General features: G+C 46.2%; 1 protein-coding gene across 2 annotated transcripts; it reads right to left on the reverse strand.

Moving 5' to 3' along the window:
• Window positions 1-200: 200 nt before the first annotated feature.
• Window positions 201-20,199, reverse strand: IRF8 (interferon regulatory factor 8). 2 transcript variants are annotated; one of them, XM_084644248.1, is made up of 9 exons: window positions 20,073-20,199; window positions 14,550-14,724; window positions 11,596-11,779; window positions 9,472-9,560; window positions 8,764-8,875; window positions 7,918-7,965; window positions 5,559-5,945; window positions 3,715-3,830; window positions 201-1,478 (listed from the first exon to the last, which is right to left on the reverse strand). In XM_084644248.1, the coding sequence occupies exons 2-9, from the start codon at window positions 14,721-14,723 to the stop codon at window positions 1,302-1,304; spliced, it is 1,287 nt and encodes a 428-aa protein (XP_084500374.1). In that variant the 5' UTR covers window position 14,724; window positions 20,073-20,199; the 3' UTR covers window positions 201-1,301. The 2 variants fall into 2 exon arrangements, with proteins under 2 accessions (XP_084500374.1, XP_084500373.1); XM_084644247.1 differs by having other exon boundaries at window positions 7,918-7,968.
• Between the last annotated feature and the right edge of the window lie 61 nt (window positions 20,200-20,260).

Here is a 20,260-nt window from a genome sequence, read left to right on the forward strand (position 1 = left end):
CCCAGCTCACAGGGTCAGTTCCTTAGAACGGTGGGCTTTGGCAGGCCAGGATAGTAAACTTGGCAGGCTAGGTTAGTAAATCCTTCTCCATAATTGACCCCAAAAGAATGCAATAGTCAGCACACTGCCCCTGGGAAGAGAAACTGGTTCCCATTGGTACCGTCATTAGGACATTAAAGAAGAATGGAGATAAAAAGAGATACAAAATAGAGCACTTTATTTGCAAGATACAAATTACAAAACCATTGAAAAACCGGCATAAAATAAATACTTAGCCTAGCAGAGAGAGACACACACAGTACTGGCTTTGGGCTTTCGGCTGTAAGGCACACGACCTCATTTCTTAAAAATTCACATTCCCTAGTTGCAGAAGCGCGTGTTAGTCAGGACATGCACACACAACTTGCACACACATTGGATGTCGGGCACATGCATTTTTGAGGTGAAAGCCAACTAAACATGAACATTTTACTACAAACTTAAAAAAACATATTTTGCATTTACATATATAAAAACTATCTCTTTGGCTAAGACAATTAAAATGATCGTTTCCTACATTCAATATTTACAAATAATTTTGGGATTTATTTCCAAATTGCAAAATACTTCAATATACAAAAAAAACCCTCAGTCATAAAGGCAAACAAGAAATTACTTCAGGAGCGGGTCCTTTGGAAGTTAAAGGATATTTGCTCTAAAAAAGTTTCCATTGTCTTTTACCATCAGTGGTATTCCAAACTGTTTGGAAGTCAGTGGGACGACCTGATCCCTGGGGACATTCCACTGTGTCTGAGCTTTTAAAAATCTTTCCCAAGATTCAGTTTTTTCCAGAATGAGGTTTTCGGAAAAGAGGATGAAACTGCAGTGACAGATCCTCAGCAGCTGTGTCATCATAGCTCCAATGACTACAACTGAGCTGAGGGTCTGCTCTTAAGTGTTCTGACTGCCAGATGGGTCACAGACATTAAGAAGAGCTGTTCTAGCATTACTGATCTTTCTAGTCACTCTCCTATAACACTCAAGAAACTTCCCTCATCCACTTGCTGTTGGCACTAGATGAAGACAAAGAATGGTATAAAAGCCATCCATATAAATAAAATGTAGCCAGAATTCACCGTTCTGGTCTAGTTCCTTTGCTCACAAATGAAAATTTTAATTGCTGAGTTTATTTTAAACAGCAACAAAGAACAGCCATGGGCATCTAGATTCTAAATCAGAATGTTTTCCACCGGGGAATTCAAACAGTGCTGGGACCAACCAGGGTCTAAATTAACCCCACCATTATTTGTTTTAAAAAGCACTTAGACAGTGATCTGTTGATTTTCTCTAAACAGGGGTCTTTGGTGTGTCCCGCAGATATCTTGGAAGATCCTGAATATTTGGTCATGCTGGGTCTCATCAGCAACCGGAAGCATCGGGCCGCTGCTGTAGACCTTTCCTGCCTCGTCCACCAGCTGTCTAACCCACAGCTGCTCAACCTACAGTAGAAGGAAAGACCACCAAGATGTTTAAATAAGATGAGAACACTTAATACATACGTCTTCCTCCAACTCACCATAAACACCACCGCCCAGACTTCACTGAACACTCTAGTGCGGGTATACGAGATAATGTCAATACCGTACAACAGGCCACAAGGAACAGAACGGTCTAACTGCACAGAAAGATGTTGATGGGCAGGGAAAACCTCTTTCAAAAGAGAAATTGGGAAAAGAGGGGAAGGATGGTCTTGTGCTTAAGGCAACTGGTCTTGGATTCAGTTCCTATGGGGCTTTGGGCAAGTCACTAACTTTTGTCTAGTTAAATTGGAAATTCTTCAGGGCAGGGAATGTCTCTTTCTATATACACAGTGCCTAGCACAATGGGGCTCTAATCTCAATTGGAAGGGGTTGCGGAGAGCCATTTAAAAGTGTGAGAGGGTGCAGTTTTTCCGCACCCTACCTGGCTCTCTTCTTCCCTTCTCAGATGCCCTGCCTCACCAGCAGCCTGACCCATAAGCCTCTACACCAACCCCTTCCAATTTTGACTTAGGGATGCATGGGATCATAGCACCACTCGGGTTTGGCCTGGCAGTCCCTCCATCATGCCAGACGGATGACTGGGCCAAATTTGAGTAAATGGTGTTGCAAACTGGCACATGGGATCACAACACCGCTTAGGTTTGGCCCAGCCAAAAACTGGTCGTGCCGTGACGCAGGTGGGCCCTGCCTGCTCTGTGGCCTATGTGGACTGGAGATTATAGGCTGTACTATAATACACATCAATAACATGGAGAATATATTAGGATGTCATCAACAAAAGAAAGCAAAGATGTCTAACTTAAAGATTTGGTGGTCTTGAATTTTTTTTTATATAGTCTTTGAACAAAGCCATTCTGGGTGTAATACACTGATCTTCCTACTTGTTTCTAATTTACCACCAGAGTTTTTCCCACTCACTTCTTCCATATTCTTTGTACTGTAAGATTTTACAAGCAAACTATCCATTACTCTCAAGTTCATTCACCCCTTACACTTCCTTCTCTGCATGAAGTCCTAATCCTGCTGCTAACAACACAATCAGTTGCAGTGATTTATTTTACAGTTGCCTAGAAGGCAGGAGTGGGAGGCCAGAAAAAGGTCACCAGGCTGAGGAGTACAGTACAAAGTTAAATTATTTAGCAAATGGCTATGCAAAGCACAACAGAAAAAACAGAGAGGGAAAGGGGGAAGAAATACACTGATTTGTGCAAGCAAATACCTGTTTTATACATGCAATTGATGCACATATGTAAACAAGTTAGGCAGGGCTGGATTAATTCTCCTGTGGGCCTGGAGCTACTAGATTTTGTGGGGCCCCTGTAAACAAGTGTGTTTTCTAATTGAAAACAAAACGATCACAATTACGGCATCGAGGCTATTAATGCTATACTAAACTTGCCTTTTAATTAACAAAGTTGTTCTGTAGTTACATTTCAGTCTTAAAACATGTAGAATATAGTTAAGTTAATTCAAAATAGCTTAGTTCTTACCTTAGAACAGCTGTTATATTAGTTTCTTTCTGGGAGGGAGTTTGGGTGCAGGAGGGGGATCCAGGCTGGGGCAGAGTGTTGGGGTGCAAGGGGGGTGTGAGGTTTAGGCTTCGGCTGGGAAGCGTTTACCAAGGGCAGCTCCCGGCTGGCAGCGCAGCAGGGCTCAGGCAGGCTGCTTGTGTGCCCTGGCCCCACGCCGCTCCCGGAAGCGGCCAGCTGCTGGCACGTCTCTCCGTGCCCCTGGGGGGAGGGGGACATGTCTCTGTGCGCTGCCCATGCCCGCAAGCGCCGCCCCCGCAGCTCCCATTGGCTGGTTCCTGACCAATGGGAGCTGTGGAGACAGTGCTGGGGACGGGGACAGTATGCAGAGCTGCCTCTACCCCCCACCAGGGGCGCGCAGAGACGTGCCAGCAGCCAGTCGCTTCTGGGAGTGGCGTAGGGCCATGGCATGCAGGCAGCCTGCCTGAGCCCTACTGCACTGGGGTCCCCCTTAGCTCGGGGCTGCAGCCTCTAAAGCCCCCGTGTTAATCCAGCCCTGAAGTTAGGTACGCAAATTGCATGCAGCCCTATGCTTCTGAGGTTGGAAACATCTGGCTCTAAATGTTAAGAGACAGAAACCAGATAGTCTTGGGGATACATTTCTGAGTTGTAGGAGAACGAAGGGGAAGCTCAAGCAATGGCTGTTTCTCATGAATGTGCCTTACCTGCACAAGGATTAATTTACAGCGTAAAGGGACCGTGTCTGGAAACTCTTCGCCGAAGCACAGCAAGACTCTGCTCTCAGGGAAACGGCCTTGGTTGCTGTAGAACTGTTGCAGCTCTAAAAGCAGAGAAACAGATGGTCGGAAAGGATGGAAACCAACCAACTTTGGTGAGACACAAGCACAGGCAGTTGCAGCAGGTGGGTTATTCACCTGCCGGGAGAACTGGGTATGCACACCTCGGCAGCAAGTGTTGTATAGAAACCCCCCCCACACACACACCCCTGCCGGGAGCACTGCATACACACTCAGCGAAAGGTATTTAGCTTTTATCGAGAGAGAAAACCAGAGGGTGCGGGGATTAAAAATCCCAGTGCAGGAAACCCTTGCTAAAGAGCTGTAGAAGCGATACTGTGCTGAGATGCAGGCTGAATTAATCTCGGATTCAACAGCCGCGGTGCCTGGCCACTCCAGTGCACCTGCTGTCCTGCTTCTGCAGCCATACGAGTCAAGCCCCTGGGTGCCGAGCCGCTGCCTCTCGGAGTCTGGCAACGAGCACATTCCATCCCCCTGTAGCGACCCCCTCAGGAGACTGATGGAGCAGCAACTTCTCCCCGCTCTGGGGAGAAGACTGATTTGATGTAGAGCAGAGGTGCTCAACCTTCTTCTTTTCTGAGACCTCCCCCTCCCCCGCCCAACATGCTATAAAAACTCCACCGCCCACTTGTGCCACAACTGTTTTTCTGTATATAAAAGCCCGGGCTGGCCTTCAGGGGTAGCAAGCGGGACAACTGCCCAGGACCCCACACCACAGGGTGCCCTGGAAAGCTAAGTTGCTCAGGCTTTGGCTTCATCTCCACTTGGCAGGGCCCAGGCTCAGCGTGCACTTTCTACCCTGGGCCCCATGGAGCCTAATGCCAGCCGTGCCTGGCGGACCCCCTCTTTGTGGCCCCCAGGGGGCCCTGGACCCCTGGTTGAGAATTGCTGATCTAGTGCTTTCAGGGGAGGTCTAAGAAAGGAGGAACGACTAAAGGTCCTATCTTCCCACCTCAGGGAAGTCCACAGACATTCCTTGTACCTGAGGAGAAAGAACTGGGTCCTGCATTAATATGTATTAACACAGATTCAGGATCACACACAGTGCCTTTAGGAATGTTATTTTGTAATCTTTAGATTTTTTTTATAACCTATCAATTGTGCCCTCACTTGTATAAAAACCCCACTGCAGTGTTTTATATCATCTCCAAACGCCACAGCTCCCAAGAGAGAAGCCACAGCGTTTGGTGGAAGGGATATTGCTGTGTTTATTTCTATAAGTGTTGGCAAGGACATATAGACTATGTGAGCACTTTGGGGCTGAACTCTACACATTCTGGGCCAGATCCTGAGCTGGCATAAATCAGCATAGCTTCTTTGACTTCAAACACAGAAAGGATGGTCCACTGGTTAGGCCACTACTATGAGACTTAAGAAACCTGGGTGGAATTCCCTGATCTGCCACAGATTTCTTGTGTGACCTTGGGCGAGTCACTTAGCTTCTCTGTGGTTCCGTTCCCCGCTGCCCCACCTTACATGGGTGCGCTGAGGATAAATATGCTAAAGATTGCAAAGAACTCAAGACAAATGATCTCCTGTTCCCATCGTAAGTGCCTTCAAAACAACGGCCCTTCACTGGAGCCGATTTACACCAGCTGAGGATCTGACCCCTATCAGTACAGGAGGATGTAGACACCATCCTAAAGCAACATGGCTCTATTCATGTCAGTGACCAGAGGACAATAAGGGGGGCAGAAAAGTCAGATGTAATGAAGAGGGTGGATCAAGAGAGGTGGGAATGTTCCACAAACCTCGGACAAACTGGTTGGTGTCGAATATTTTGACCACCTCATCCCGGTCCAGCTTGTTGGGCCTGTCCTTGTACAGCACGTTGTTTCCGCTCCAGAAGACTCTCCCCTGGCACAGCCTCTTGATGAAGATACCCTGCTTGTTGCTGTGCAGCAGCACCCCCCGTTCCAGGTGCCCGAAGAGCTTCTTGGTGATGTGCTTCTGGCGGTCATTCGGGATGGTGTCGGCGGACGGGAACTGCACATGCTCCAGGCTATCCGGGCCATACAGCTTGTCACAGTGGGCGGGCGCGTGGCTCAGGGAAATTCGGCAGCCTTCATGGTAAGAGGTAGTAGTGTGGCCAACCAGCTTCCCTCCATAATAGAAACTGATCACCATCTGTGAGTGCGCTACAGGGAGACATGCCCACACACAGCCAATCAGAGGACGCAGCTAACCCCCTCCACTCCTTCACCCAGTGCTGCAGGAATAACCATCCCATTGCCCGGGAGAGAAAAGCTCCACTTAAGCGCTGAAGCCCTTGAAATGCTGTGTGCCCAGCTCAACAGCAGGGAATGTAAAGAGTCAGCATCACCTGGGGCCAGAATCAGCAGGATAGTCAAGGGCCGCTCCTGCAGCCCCGGCAGGCATGAGCAGACCTCGCTCAGCAAGCGTGGTCTTTAATGGGACTACTCCTGTGAGGAAGAACTCCAGTTGTTTCCTCCCTGACCCTCTCAGACTTTCCACTGGGGACACAGATTTTCGGCACAGGGTTCCTGAACTCAGCACGCCCTCTACCCCACAACCTTTTACCTTCCCAATCCTCCAGAGTCCCACATGTCTATCTGCAGCTGACCAGTTAGATTTACCTAAGTAGTGTTACCAGTTACCCCTTGGTTAGATTTAGGTAGAACATGCCAGCAGAAGAGTTTGCAAACATGACTACACATGTCAGCGTGGTGGGCACCGATTGCACGCACCAGGATCCTTCTACCTTTTCACTGGGAACTGGAGGAGCAGATGGCTGCATACTTCAAGCAGTGGCTGCCCTGGGGCAGATTTGAACACCCTTCCTCCCCTTAAATATTTCCTCACTCCATGAGCAGCCCCATTGAAGCCAACAGCACGATTCAGGTAAGTGCTCAGCCACGGGAGTAACAGGTTTATAAACTGCCCCTTGGAAACTCCCCACCCACTCCAGATTCCATTATCCAGGGAACAATCATCCTGGAACAGCCTTCATCCAAGTGGACTGCGCTGCTCCTGCCTTTAGTGAAGCAAACGTAAAGGAGTCTGAGACCAGGACAGCCATTTTATGCTGCCACATAGGTGTGCAGGAGGGCATCCCCTGTGGCCTTGGGATCCTTCTACCAACAAACTCTCTGTCCTTAAGGGTGTCTGTCAGACTTGGTCCCTTGTTAGCTAACTATATTGCCCTGTGTGTGCATCTGCCACCTCAGCTGAAACTTGCCCTTTCACTCATGCTACTGTTTGTTATCTAAACAACCTGCTAGGTCTCCAAACAAATGCCTGTACCGATGCAGAGAGCAGATTTGCCGTGGGTAAGCAATATGCACAGCGGATTTGCAACCAAGAGCCCAGTTCTTGCTGTGGCTGGTAGAGATAGCAAAGGAGGCTTAATGTCACCTTTACACTCCTCTTCCCCAATCCTGGTGGCACCCAGGGGCTGGTTTGGTCCTCAGCACAAGTCAGACTAGCCTCAAGGTGCCACCTATGGGCTGCTGTGCTGGCCAGATCACCGAAGCATGGAGTGCTCTGGCCACAGTCGTTCCAGCTTTTGGCATATCTTCAATACCCGGGAAGGGCTGGAAGGACTGGCACAGAGCCGGGGCTATGGTAGCCTCATGCCACCTGGGGACTTCCCAACACCCAGGGAATCCCCAGCTGGCTCTTTAAGTCAACTTTACGTGTTGTTGGAGCAGTGCAAAGGCATCATCTTATTGGGCAGGATCTGGCCTCCTCCCTGGTGCATGAATCTCTGCTACTGCTTAGAAGCTTTAATGCCTTTGCCTGGGTGCTGAGAATGCATCCGATGAAGTGAGCTGTAGCTCACGAAAGCTTATGCTCAAATAAATTGGTTAGTCCCTAAGGTACCACAAGTCCTCCTTTTCTTTTTGAGAATGGAACAGCGGCTTATGAAGTCAGAGTGTTTCTGAGCAATTGAGCCCTAAGCTGCCATTTTCGGTGGCTCTGCCATTTTTGATGATTATTTTCTCTGTGTGCGCATGAACAGGGCCACAACAGCAGCGAAGCCAGGCACCAGCTGGGAGTGTCACATGAGAGGTAGCTTACACCATACTGACTGAGGGCACAGCATGTAACTAAGCAAGGAAGCATGCAGTGGAATGGGATTTCTGGTACCTGAATGCAGCTGTTCATAGCTGGAGTACCCATTCATCAGGGGCACAGCTGCTGTGGGAAAAGAAATAAAGTTATATTTGTGTGCCAAGTTTTGAAACAAGCACCTGGATCTCTGGTAAAATCCAGTGACCTGGCCACCCGCTCGTTCCACCCAGGTGCTGTTTCCTCTCAACCCCTAAATTCTTCCTCTCGACATCGTCCTGATCCCTCCATGGTTTCATGAGAAAAGAAAATCCTGCAAGGAGGCTGGCCCACATCAGGGGTTCCACTTCCCCAGCCAGATGAGCAGCGACAGAACTGAGATTCCCAACATGGGATCCAGAACGGTGCTGCCATGTATGGGGAATTTACTTGACAACGTACCACTTTAGAGCCAACCTGTCGCTTTAAGCCCGTTGGGCCTGCAGCTGTCGTCCTTACCATTCCCAATGGAATCAATGGGAGTTTTGCCAGAGCAAGGACTACCATCTAACTAAGGTCAGCCACTGCCAATGCGATGATGACACGAACCTTATACTTTAGATCTGGGGCTTCTGAATATATGTAGAGTCAGACGTAACCCCCTGAGCAACTACAAAACATTGACAGTCATGACATGTGCCATTGCAAAGATAATTTTTCCTGTACTTACAGCAAGATTTAAATTCGAGGTATGATGATATTTTAGGCATTCTTTATAAACTTGTTCCTCAAACAAAAAAATCCTCCACAAGCATCAAATATAGAGGCAGCTATTCAGAGATCACCAAAATTAGTCTTTGCTATCCTGGTTGTGTCCTTGAGGGATTACCCAATCAAACTAGACACTCTGATCTATAAATCCTGGATACGTTGTTGGTGTCTTACCAGGGCTAGGTTGCTGCATCCACCAGTCTGGTATTGGAGGGTTTCTACAATTCTCCTGAGGTGGGGAAGGGCTTCTCTTTATTATACCAAGGTAATCGTCTACACCAGGGGACTGAGGAAGACAGAAAAGCCATTACATCATCCAGGCAACAAAACCGAGATTAAGCAGTTTTGCAGTTTCAAGCAATCAACATCATATCAATGGCAATCAATATGGTATGGAAACAAGCCATTATCTAAATTGCTCACTGGCCCCTGAACAGGAATAGTAAAAACAAACATAGTAGGGCAGCAGGGATACTGTGACATAGGTGAACTCTTCGGCTTTGTGACTGGTTAGGAGGAGGGGGCCTTGGATTTCATAGGGACGCTGAGAGCAGAATTTACCCCAACAATTTTGCATCACAATGAAGGGAGACAAGAGCTGCAAAAGTCTGACCCGCTGGTGAAACTCTTATGGGGCTGTATGCAAACGTGAGATGCATTGATATGACAAGCAAACTGTGCACTGTGTTACATGAATGAATGTAACGAACATATCTGTAAAACATGCAGATTTGTTTTTCTTGCCCCAGTGATATCAAAATCTAGGTCCCGCGGCGGTATGGTTTTATCATTAGAAAAATGCAATACACAATTTCATGGAGAAACTTTACCATCTAGCCCTTCCAACCAAAGAGAGAACACTTCTCTATAGCAGTTAGTTACCTCTTTTATTAGGTCATCTATCGCAGAAGGACTGCAATCCATCTCAGTGGCTTCATTCAAGCTCCCTCCATTAGCAACACCTGCTTTGCCTGGAAAGAAATACAAGAATTCAATGCTCAACGCATCACACCATGTGCAGTGATCTAACAAGGAACCAGACCATAAAACATGCAAGAGAAGGCCATGGGATGAGGGTGACTTGCTTTAGGGACATAAAGAAAAGGAGTACTTGTGGCACCTTAGAGACTAACCAATTTATTTGAGCATGAGCTTTCGTGAGCTACAGCTCACTTCATCTGATGCATACCGTGGAAACTGCAGTAGACATTATATACACACAGAAACCATGAAACAATACCCCCTCCCACCCCACTGTCCTGCTGGTAATAGCTTATCTAAAGTGATCATCAAGTTGGGACATGTTTACCATTGTTAAAATAAAGAAACCTAGAATCCTTCATGGGATCTTACCTCTCACTGCCATGTATGGGGAATTCACTTGACAATGTACCACTTTAGAGCCAACCTGTCACTTTACAACTGTGCAACCCCATTGGCCCTGCAGCTGTAGTCCTTTCCATTCCCATTGAAATCAATGGTAGTTTTTCCAGAGCAAGGACTGCAAGATTGAGCCCAACGGATTGCATGGGTGTGAATAAGATTAAATCCAGAAAACAGCCACAGTTCTGCTGCAGCTGGGAACAATTTAACCTTCACTGGCAAATTTTCTTCCCTGCCAAAGCACAGCTCTGCATTGTTGGGGGGAAATGGAATGCCATTTGCATAATGCTTGTAACAAGTGAACAGAAATATAAAACCTTCTGCGTGAATGAAGTTTACAGAGACCAAAATGCTAAAGGTAGACTTCCTGACAACCAGATTTTGCATGCATAAAAAAGAGAAAAGCACAAACAAAACCACAAATAAAAATAAACTTAGCACAGCTACCACCAGACCGGACATCACAGCAACAAATGTTCTCTGCTGAACCCCTGTTACTATAATCGCCGCTTTTACTGTTGGGCAATGCGAGGGAGTTATTCTATTTCCTCAGCATCTGTACAGATTAAAGCAGCTGTACCTTTAGGTTAGAAGGGGGCAACAGGACTGAATGTAAGGCCAAAACCACAACTAAAACCTTCACCAGGACAGACTTCAGGACTGATTCTGATCTCAGCCCAGACTTACCCCGGAAGGACTCCATTGACTTTAGTGGAGTCACTCTGTGTTTATACTGGTGTAAGTGGGAACAGGATCAGACCTTCTGAGCCAGACTGCCATGGAGTATTGTCAGCTAATGTCAGACAGCACGCTCTGTTGTTTGGTTTTTTACTTGGCGGGAATAGCCTCTCATACTCAAACAGCTGTGGGATGAGGCCCTGGGGAGGAGGGTGAATTCCAAACTTTCCACATGGAGTTTTCCCCAGATCCTTCCAGCAGGGGCCGAGGAGTGTTTGCTCTCCTCCCGCCAGGAAGAAGGGACAAGATCTTGATGGCATGGACTTCCAGTGGCTCTCCACATGCAGGTCCTGTGCATCTGAAGTGGCCTTGGGGCCCTTGTCCCTCGCCTGCCAGGCCTTTCCTTGCTAAAAGGCACCCCAGAATCCTCCCTGAAAAGGTTCCACAGTCCATGTGGCTACAGTAAAGTGACGGCAGTTTACAGCTACATTAATTTTCCCCAGGTGGCTTTGAGGAAGAAAGGATGCATGACCCCCTGGCCTCTCCTTCCCCAACCCCTTGATCTCCCATATCTGCCCTCTGCCTGCCCCTCCTCAGCCATGGATCCCTGCCCCACAGCTCTAGGGAAGAGTGGGACAGTGCTGACTCCCCCGTTCCCCACCCATTCCATGACCAAGGCAGCTCCCTGGGCAATGATCTAGGGGGTACAACCTGACCCAGTGGAATCACCTAGATTCACACTGGCACAAGTGAAGGTGGAATATGGCCCGGGAAATGCAGCTCGGTATCTGAATGCATGTCAGAACTGGCATAAGTCCACTTCTGTTTTTCCCTTTGCTTTAATAACCAGACACAATCTCTCTTCTCCTATAAATCCCTCAGATGTTCAATGCTCAGGAGGCAGGTGGCTATGGAACAAGTCACTTAGTTTATCAGGACACTTACATTTCTGCTCTTCCTCTGGGACAATCCTGTACACTTTGTAGGGCTCCGAGATGTCCAGCTGGGACCTGTCAGTCACCTCCTCGAAGTCCGGGCTCTTGTTCAGAGCACAGCGTAGCCTCGTTTTCCAAGTGGCTGGCTCGGCTTTGTCACCTTCTTTAAATTTCCCTTTGAAAACTGCCCAAGCCTAAAACAAAAGAGAAGTGCCACAGAGCTGAAGAACCAGCTTTACAACTAGAGCTTCGTTTTATGGGGTTTATTTCATTTTTCAGGGTTTATTTTTAGCAATTTTTGAATTGTATGCATTTTCCAAAAAAATCCAGGGGATTTGGGGCTCTCTCTGTGTATACAGCAATGAGTAATCTCTTGGGAATATTCCCGAGTGGTGCTTTAATGTAGTACCACTTCAAACAGCACTATATTCAAGCACACTAAGGAGTCTTTAGTGAGCACCAGCAGGGTCTACACAGACTAATTAATGCACAGCACGTTAGAGCACTTTAGAAACCACAGCCCCATAGTCCGTATTGCAGCTCTGTGTAGACAAACCCGTAGATCCAAGTAACCATTTTTGGTGTTTATTGGCTAAACGCCTATTTCACTGTCGTCTGATTGGTTAAAGGCTAAAATCAGAAGCCCAGTTTATAACTTCAGGGCCAAATCTCACATTTGTTCCTCAAGGCCGTTTCCTAATGTCCTCACTCAGGGAAACTCCTAGTGACTTCCACCGCAGATCTAACCACCTCTCCTAGGTACTTGCCTGGCCACTGTCACTGCAGTGTCTGAGCTCCTCATAATCGTCACTGGATTTATTCTCAGTTACAGCACTGCTGTTAGGCAGAGAAGGGCTGTTATCCCATTCTCACTGATGGGAAACTGAGGGGCAGAGTTACACTTCTTGGATAACCCTGAGCAAGTACATCAGAGGTGGGAATTGAAGCCTCATCTCTTAGGTCAGGGCTCTAACTACTGTACTATCCTTCACACTGACTTACAAAGTGCCTGATTCTCCAGGGCACTGCAGCTTCTGCAGTTATCATTTAAACCCACGCAAAATGCTTCCCATTCAGAGTTCTCCATTCATTTCATCCCAGGAGTAGTGTTTTACAGTCACTTTGCCCAGGTGGAAATGACCACTCAAGGCACAGGGCACGGGAGAATCCGGCCCACAATATCAGTGCACTGGAAAGTCAGAGCTTACAAAGAGGAAGCTGCAATAGGTTTCGATCAAGTTTTCAAAAAGCACAACAAAAAACCTCTTGTCCCAAAATCTGAAAAGCCGAGAAGGGAGACTATTGCATGCAAATAGCCTGTATAGGGTCACCATATCCCTAACGTGAAATTCTTTTCTTTCCAGAATTTTGCACAAATTGTGACTTACACAATTTGCCACGGTCCAAAATTAGCCTTGTAATTACCCTCATCGTGATGGACAGGTGAGTGAGAGATGTGGGGAGAGTCTTAAGCTTTGCACACTCTTCTTTTCATTAGTGCGTCCCAGCTCTAAACTAGTCTAAACAATCTTCTGTGTGCTTAATACTCTTGTCCATGGAAGGTCTGATTTCCAAAAAATACATTTACAATTAACACAACTGTGCTCAGCTCAGGCATAATAGCAATAATTGGGTTTTTTTTAAAATTGCTTTTGCATAGCAGATGCACAATGGTGCATTCATTCTTGGAAATCACATCCACAGTATTAAGTGCTTTTAAAAAGCTATCACTCAAGGCTGGCATGATTTTCATTGCAGGGGAGGCAGCGTTGCTCAGTTGATACAGCACAAAAGTGGGACTCAGGAGACCTGATTTCTATTCTCTGCTTGCCACTGGCCTGCTGGGTGACTTTAGACAAGTCACTTCCCTGCTCCGTGTCTCGGCTTCTGCATCTGTGCAATGGGGATAATAATACTGACTTCCTTTGTAAAGCGTTTTGAGATCTACTGACAAAAAGATCTATGTAAGGGCTAGGTATTTTTATTATTACAGGCTACTGAAAATTAATATTTAGGGACATTTGAAAAAGCTTATCAACATGGTGTCTCGCAATATAATGTGCACATAGTGATTTGGAAAACCATATTAATTTAGCAGGCTTGATCCCTTTGGAGCAGTTTTGGTGTGCCATAAAAATACTTCTTTATGCCCTGATCCCGCAGCGACTTGACTGGAATAAATGGGACCTTTCGCAGTGAATAAAGCTGTGCATATGAATAAGCGTTGGCAGAATGGGGGCTGTAGCCCTGTTTATAAATAAATGTCTACGGCAACTATGCATAATAAAAACCAGACAAAGACCAGTTAGTACCACCAATATATTCCATATTCAATATCTTAGCCTTTTAAACTCAGAGCCATAAACTCCTGAAAAGTTGGAGACGCTAACTCCCTGGGTCAAACTCTGCACCTTACACCTGTGCAGCCTCAATGCAGCCAACAGGGCTCTGGCGGTATGGCTGAGCCAGATTTAGCCTACTCCCATAGTCATGTCGGGACCCAGATAGCTGTAGCTCATTTCATCTCTGTACAGAAGCAGATCTTTGCAAAAGCCAATTTTCCATCAAAAAATGTTAGACCAGCCCTATCAACAACTGCTGTGGGTGCTCAGCACCTTTAGGAAGAGGTAGGGGACGTATTATTAATGCCCAAATTGACTTTAATTTAAAGGAGGATTGCAGTGCTAGGCAATTCTCACTGGGGGAAAAAAAAAAAATCATGCAAGCATGGAAAGCTGTTACATTGCCAAAAATAGGAGCAGGCTGAGCACTTTCTGCAAAGTCAGTGGGAGACAGGGGCGCTCGGCAACTCTCCAGAGGCAGCCAGCAGCCTAGAGCACCAGAGCATCAAAGGCAGGGGCAGGGCTGCTCAGCAGGAAGGGGATGGGCCCAATGTGTTTGCAATGAAAGAGAAAGTCACGGTGCATGAGTGTGTTAAGAAAAGAAATGTACCATCTCTCCTACCTTGAATATAGAAGCATCCACCTCCTGGTTGTAATCCTGTTTCCCGGCATGTTTCCACGGGATGCGGAACATGCTTTTCTCTTCGTTCTCCCAGATCAGGCCCGGGTACATCCCACTATCGATCTGTTCAATCAGCCACTGCCTGAGCCGCCTCCCACCGTTCCTGTCACACATCCTGGAAGGGAAATTCGCAGGGTCCATTAAATGCCTCCCACCGGCCACACGCCTGCCACCTACAGGAGTCAAGTGTCACACTTCAAGGCGTTCTGCTGACCCGTACACAGACATCAGGAGTCAGCAACCGTTGGGGGGGGGTTGTTACACGACACACCATGGGCCAGGGCTGTCTTCATTGTGTACGTCTGGTACACGGTCAGCACTTAACGGACAATATACAGCGATATCAAAATGTCCTAATTATTGTGTACACATAACCAAGGCCAAAACTATTAAATGCCCCCAATACTCTGTGACAGCCCATTATAAATTACTATTAATAGCAATAATTTGCACTTATATAGTAACTACCATTCAAGGATCTCAAAGCTCACTATTATTACCCCCATTTTACAAATAAAGAAACTGAGGCACGGAGAGGGGATAAGTGATTCGCCCCAGGCCACAATGGGAGTGCGTATCAGGACTAGAACCAAGAACTCCCCAGCTCTCACCACTAGACCATGCCACCTACTATTCACGCTGTGGATTGAAACTTGGTTTCAAGGCTCTTTGGGACAAGAACTATCTTTTTGTTCTGGGTTTGTACAGCGCCTAGCACAATGGAGTCCTGGTCCAGGGCAGAGCTCCTAAGTGCTGCCATAATATACCTAATGGATAAGGAAAAGAGCACAATTTAGATGTAAAGAACCAAATTCTGCTTTCAGTTACACTGGTGTAAATATACAGTGACTCCACTGGTTTCAGTGGAGAGAGACTATTTAATAGCCAAGAGCAGAATCTGGCCTAAAGTTGCTTGAAATGCATTCTGTAGGGCCCACATGCATCTGTTTGTAAAGTCGGGAGGGGAGGATCCAAAGAAATGAATAAAACAGATATTCCATAGAACTAGCATTTTTAGGCAGAGCCTCTGTGACTCAGATGTGTCCAACACTTTCATAGAACTGTCCCTCTTGGAAAATTGCAGGCGGTACAGGAAGCTTAGAGCTTTCCTCCCCAACTCCTCTGTCCCCGCTCCCAAACGCTTCTTCACATAATATGCACGTTGCAGGAGATCTTGACAAACGCCATCAAAAGACTGCTTTGTATTGTACAAAATCATCTTCTCTGTAATTCAGGTGCCAGTCACAAGAACAACAGCTGGAAATCCCCCCGATAGCTGGAAAGATGCTCAGCCCTTAACTAAACATTTGTCTTGCCAACATTTCAGTGCTATAGACTATTTCCCCATGTTATTTTTGATGAGAAAAATTCCTCAGACTGCTGGATGCCTGCCTAATAGCAGGCTAATAGAGATGATGAAAGCTATCCAATTATCAGATTGAAACTCCCAGGAGCACTATTGAAAAGAAGCCTCATTTGAATCAGTGTAGCCAGAGTAACAAGAAACAAAAAACCACACTGTATTAGTCAGTTCCCTTGAATTATTACAATTTCTTCCCTCGGCCTTTTCCACTGAGGGCCAGAACCTGTGCTGGTGTAAGTTGATTCAATTCCACTGACTTCAGTGGAGTGACGTCTACTTTCACCAGCTGAAGATCTTACCAATTACATGATGTGTTCATTGCATACAGAACTAGGGACTACGGGGCCTGATACTGCTGTCACTTATACCACTGAAGCTCCAGAGATGTTAGAGGAGTTATTCCTGCTCTTCACTGGTGAGAGGGGAGAATGAAATCCATTGAGTTTGCATTGAAGTCTATTTAGTAAGTTGATATGCTTTAATGGTCAGCATTTCTTGGCTTACTTTATCCCTGCCCTTGCTCCTCACACAGACTCCATTACCTCTCGCTGGTACTTGGGCTGAGCAACGAACGCAGGACTGAGCCATGAGCACATATACAAATGAACTAAAGTAAAATGCAGTTAGCATTTCAGAGAATCATCTAATTATAGTGCATTCAGCATCACTATAGTTAGAAATGGAGAATTTCCCCTAATCACTGGGCCTCTCATTATAGCTCAGCAGTTTTAATATACATCATGCTGAAAGAGACAGAGTTCTCTGCCTCAGTGTAATTTTATTCCATTTTGGCTGTAAGTCAGTTTGGCTATGTTTTAGGGCCCAATCCTTAGACAATAAACCCCGTTGATTTCAATGCGATAACTCATGTGACCAAGTCCTCCAGGATCAGTGTCTTTGTTGCATGAGAATAAGTGTGTAAATTATTTGAATTTCCAAAGCTGTTTTTGCACATGCTGGTAACAATTAAGAAAAGTGTTTTTACAGAAAACAAAATGGGGGGGAGGAGTATTCTTTTAAACAATTAAGCAAGCAGGTCATTGACATGCTGGTAGCAGGCACAATTTGAAAAGCACCTATATGCACATACCAAACTAAGTTTAACAAGAATTGTGTTCCATAGTAGCCCATACCTGAAGTCAATGGGGATTGTGTGGGTCTATCCCAGGGAAAATCTGTTCACACATTATGCATATATAACCTACATTGCAAACATGGATTTCAATTGGGTTTTGTGGACCAAGATCAAGAGGTTCCTCTGAGTGACAGATTATTCCATTGGCCAAATCCTCACACTCAGGACACCAGGCAAAAATTCAGGTAATAGATTCAGAGCCATGACAAGGTCAATGGAAGAGTGGTCCTAATTCTACAACTGTATGCTAAGGACCTGCACACCTAAGGAATCACAATATTCCAACCGGTGTTAGAAAGTATGTTCAAAGGACCTAAAACTGCAGAAGGATGGGTTAGGGAATGGATCACCCAAACCAAGGTTTGCACTGGCTGGCTGGTTCTTTTTGATGATGTCACTTTGTGCAACATCTCCCAGTTGTGGGAGGCCCCAGGGACTTCATTGCTGCAAATAAATATGTAAAGCGAATAATCCCAAGATTTAGTCTAACTTCCCCCACCCACCCTGCTTCCTGATTTCAACCACTCATTTCTTCCAGTTGTTGAAAAGTGGTTTTATCCCTGTCTGACACCAATTAGCATCGCATTTTCTTTTCCAAGGGGAGCCGCAGATCAGGATTTAGAGATTCCTATGCTACCACCAGCATTTTCCTCCCTGGCCTCCACACCAGAGATGGGAGCAGCCTGAATAGCAGCACAAGGGCTCAAACAACTGATCAGTTTTCAGTGTCTCTTCCTCTTTTAGAAATGGCATTTTTTCACCCCTCTCCCGTTTCCTTTTCTGCAGCAGGTCCTTAACAGTTTAATCATTAGGAAGTCCATGGCAAAGTCCAAGACCACCAGATTATGATTTGTTGGCTCATTCCTCTGAAAGAGGATCCACGGTAACATTAAAGACAAACCATGTAAACAATCAAAAAGATCGTATGTACTCACTTCTCTTCTGTCTCTGAATTACTCAGTGATATTTAGGCAAATTCTTCTATTTGAGAATAAACTGTTAATGCTTCAAATTGTCTTTTGTAACTTTTTAATAGGGACCAATGGCACTTACTTGACAAGGTGCATTTTGGGGCCATTGCTGAACTCAGGCCAAATTACTTTGGGCCTAATTAAACTAATGTTAACTGTCCAATTTAACCAATGCCATCAGGGAAATACTCAGTTAAAGGTAACAACTCTTCTCTAATTCATCTGATTGTCCATAAATGCTGTCCTTCATGTTAGTCCAGATTCCCTGACACCTTGGCTTGGCTTCCACACCATGCAAAGCATGCAAACCCTGAATGACTGATATTTTGGGTTTATATGATGCAACAGTTAGATGGAGTTTAACAGAAGTGGGCTGGTGGCAAGCTGATTGGAGATCCCTTACAAAACGTAGGGACAATGGAGCTAGTTAAAGACTGAGTGCACACATGACATAGGAATGACTTTGCCTTTTGTACATTTAGCCCAATCTTTTAATATTACTCTGTCTTTATTACCCCAAAGCCAAAAAGTGGCCACCATACCTATTGCTTAAATAAGAAGAGATCAGCTCCATTCAATAATATGATTTGGGGGCAAGAGATAACAACAGGGCTCTGTCGCACTGCTTGCTCACTATTCATTCTGTCCAGATTCCTATGAAGGTTAGCCAGAGTTCTGTCTAATTAGAGGGTGTGCTGAATAGACCCCATAAGCTGTGTCTAGCCTAGAAGTTCCTATTCCTATTTTGTGCTCAGCTGGGATTCATAATAGTACAGTTAAAACAAGACGACTTTATTGTACTGTTTAGGGAACAGGAGACAATAAGATAGGGATCAAAAGAACATAAGCCTGGCCATAGTGGGTCAGACCAATGGTCCATCTAGCTCAGTATCCTGTCTGCCGACAGAGGCCAGTGCCAGATGCTTCAGAGGGAATAAAGAGAACAGGGTCAATTATCAAGTGATCCATCCCCAGTCATCCAGTCCCAGCTTCCGGCAGTCAGAGGTTTAGGGACACCCAGAGCATGGGCCTGTGTCCCTGACCACCTTGACCTATAGCCAGTGACGGAGCCCATCACTAGGCAGAATCACAGGATATTGCACATCCCTCCAAAGCATTTTCAAAGAACCAGTTACCCTCACAGCTTGTGTGTATTGTGCCCGATTAACTTTTCTTTTCTTTTTAAGCAGAGACCTAAGGTGGGAGTTTGGAATTTTGGAAGGGGGGGGAACTTTCCAAGCTCCCAGCTTCTCCATTGTTTCATGAAACCGCTCAAGAGGTAATACTGCTGGTGTCATTTTTGTTGTGGTCTTGTTTCAAGTTGAGGGAGATCTTTACATATGTTGCTTTTCCTCCAGCCTGTACCTTACTATACTGGCTATGGGCAAAACCTTTTGCCTTGCCTTTGCAAACTAGCAAATGCTCTCCCAGACACCAGTTGGAGTGTGTTTCACCAGGTGCAGTCCAGATTACATTATTTAAATATAAAAGAGAACAAAAATGGAAAATATCTGTAATTATCCCTCTCCATAGCATCAACGAGGAATCACTGATTTATTTCTTGTCAACAGAGCAGGTAATTGTTTTTAATCAATTAGGGTCCTGGGACATGCGCTGCACGCCACATTCTTAAGCGTCATTTCTGATTCCTGCCTGGAGCGAGCTCCATGCTTTCATTTAAAGTTAGGTCAAAATGCATTAGCATGGACGGAGGGAGCCCAGCGCTGGCCGGCGTGAAGCAGAAACGTGCCACCTCCAAAGTTCAAATCTCACCTGCAAAAAGGAAGCTGAGGTTGCAAAGAAATAAAAAGCTCCTCAAATCAATGCCAAAGCGGGCCACGTTACATTTGCAAATGCAAACGTTAGTCAATGGTTTTACAAAGAAGAGGCAAGGCTTAGCAAACACCACCTGGGCTCTGCCCGGCCCACCTATCAACAACCCTGCCGGCTGCAGAATGCTCTGCTCGGAGGAGGAAGGGGTGAGATGCAAATACCTGTCAGCAGTCTGCAGAATCGGCTTGCGCCCCGGTGCTCACCCAGATGTGCCCAGCGGCTGCGCGCAGCTGGTTCGCTCTGCGCACAGCGCTCGCAGGCCAGAGAGGGTAAGCGAAAGCAGGCACTCCCCCGCCCCTTCCTCGCATTTATTAAAAAGCAGGGGGAGGGTCTGCTGTATCCCGCCTCC

This window comes from Lepidochelys olivacea (assembly GCF_965140295.1).
Source record: "Lepidochelys olivacea isolate rLepOli2 genome assembly, chromosome: 12".
In the NCBI taxonomy this organism is placed as follows: domain Eukaryota; kingdom Metazoa; phylum Chordata; order Testudines; family Cheloniidae; genus Lepidochelys; species Lepidochelys olivacea.

Coding starts and splice junctions, on each gene's coding strand:
- IRF8 (XM_084644247.1), bottom strand. CDS start 14,723: ATGTGTGACAGGAACGGTGGGAGGCGGCTCAGGCAGTGGCTGATTGAA. Junction 5,946..7,917: donor CTATGAACAGCTGCATTCAG/GTACCAGAAATC, acceptor GTCTCCCTGTAG/CGCACTCACAGATGGTGATC. Junction 1,479..3,714: donor GTAAATTAATCCTTGTGCAG/GTAAGGCACATT, acceptor CTTCTACTGTAG/GTTGAGCAGCTGTGGGTTAG.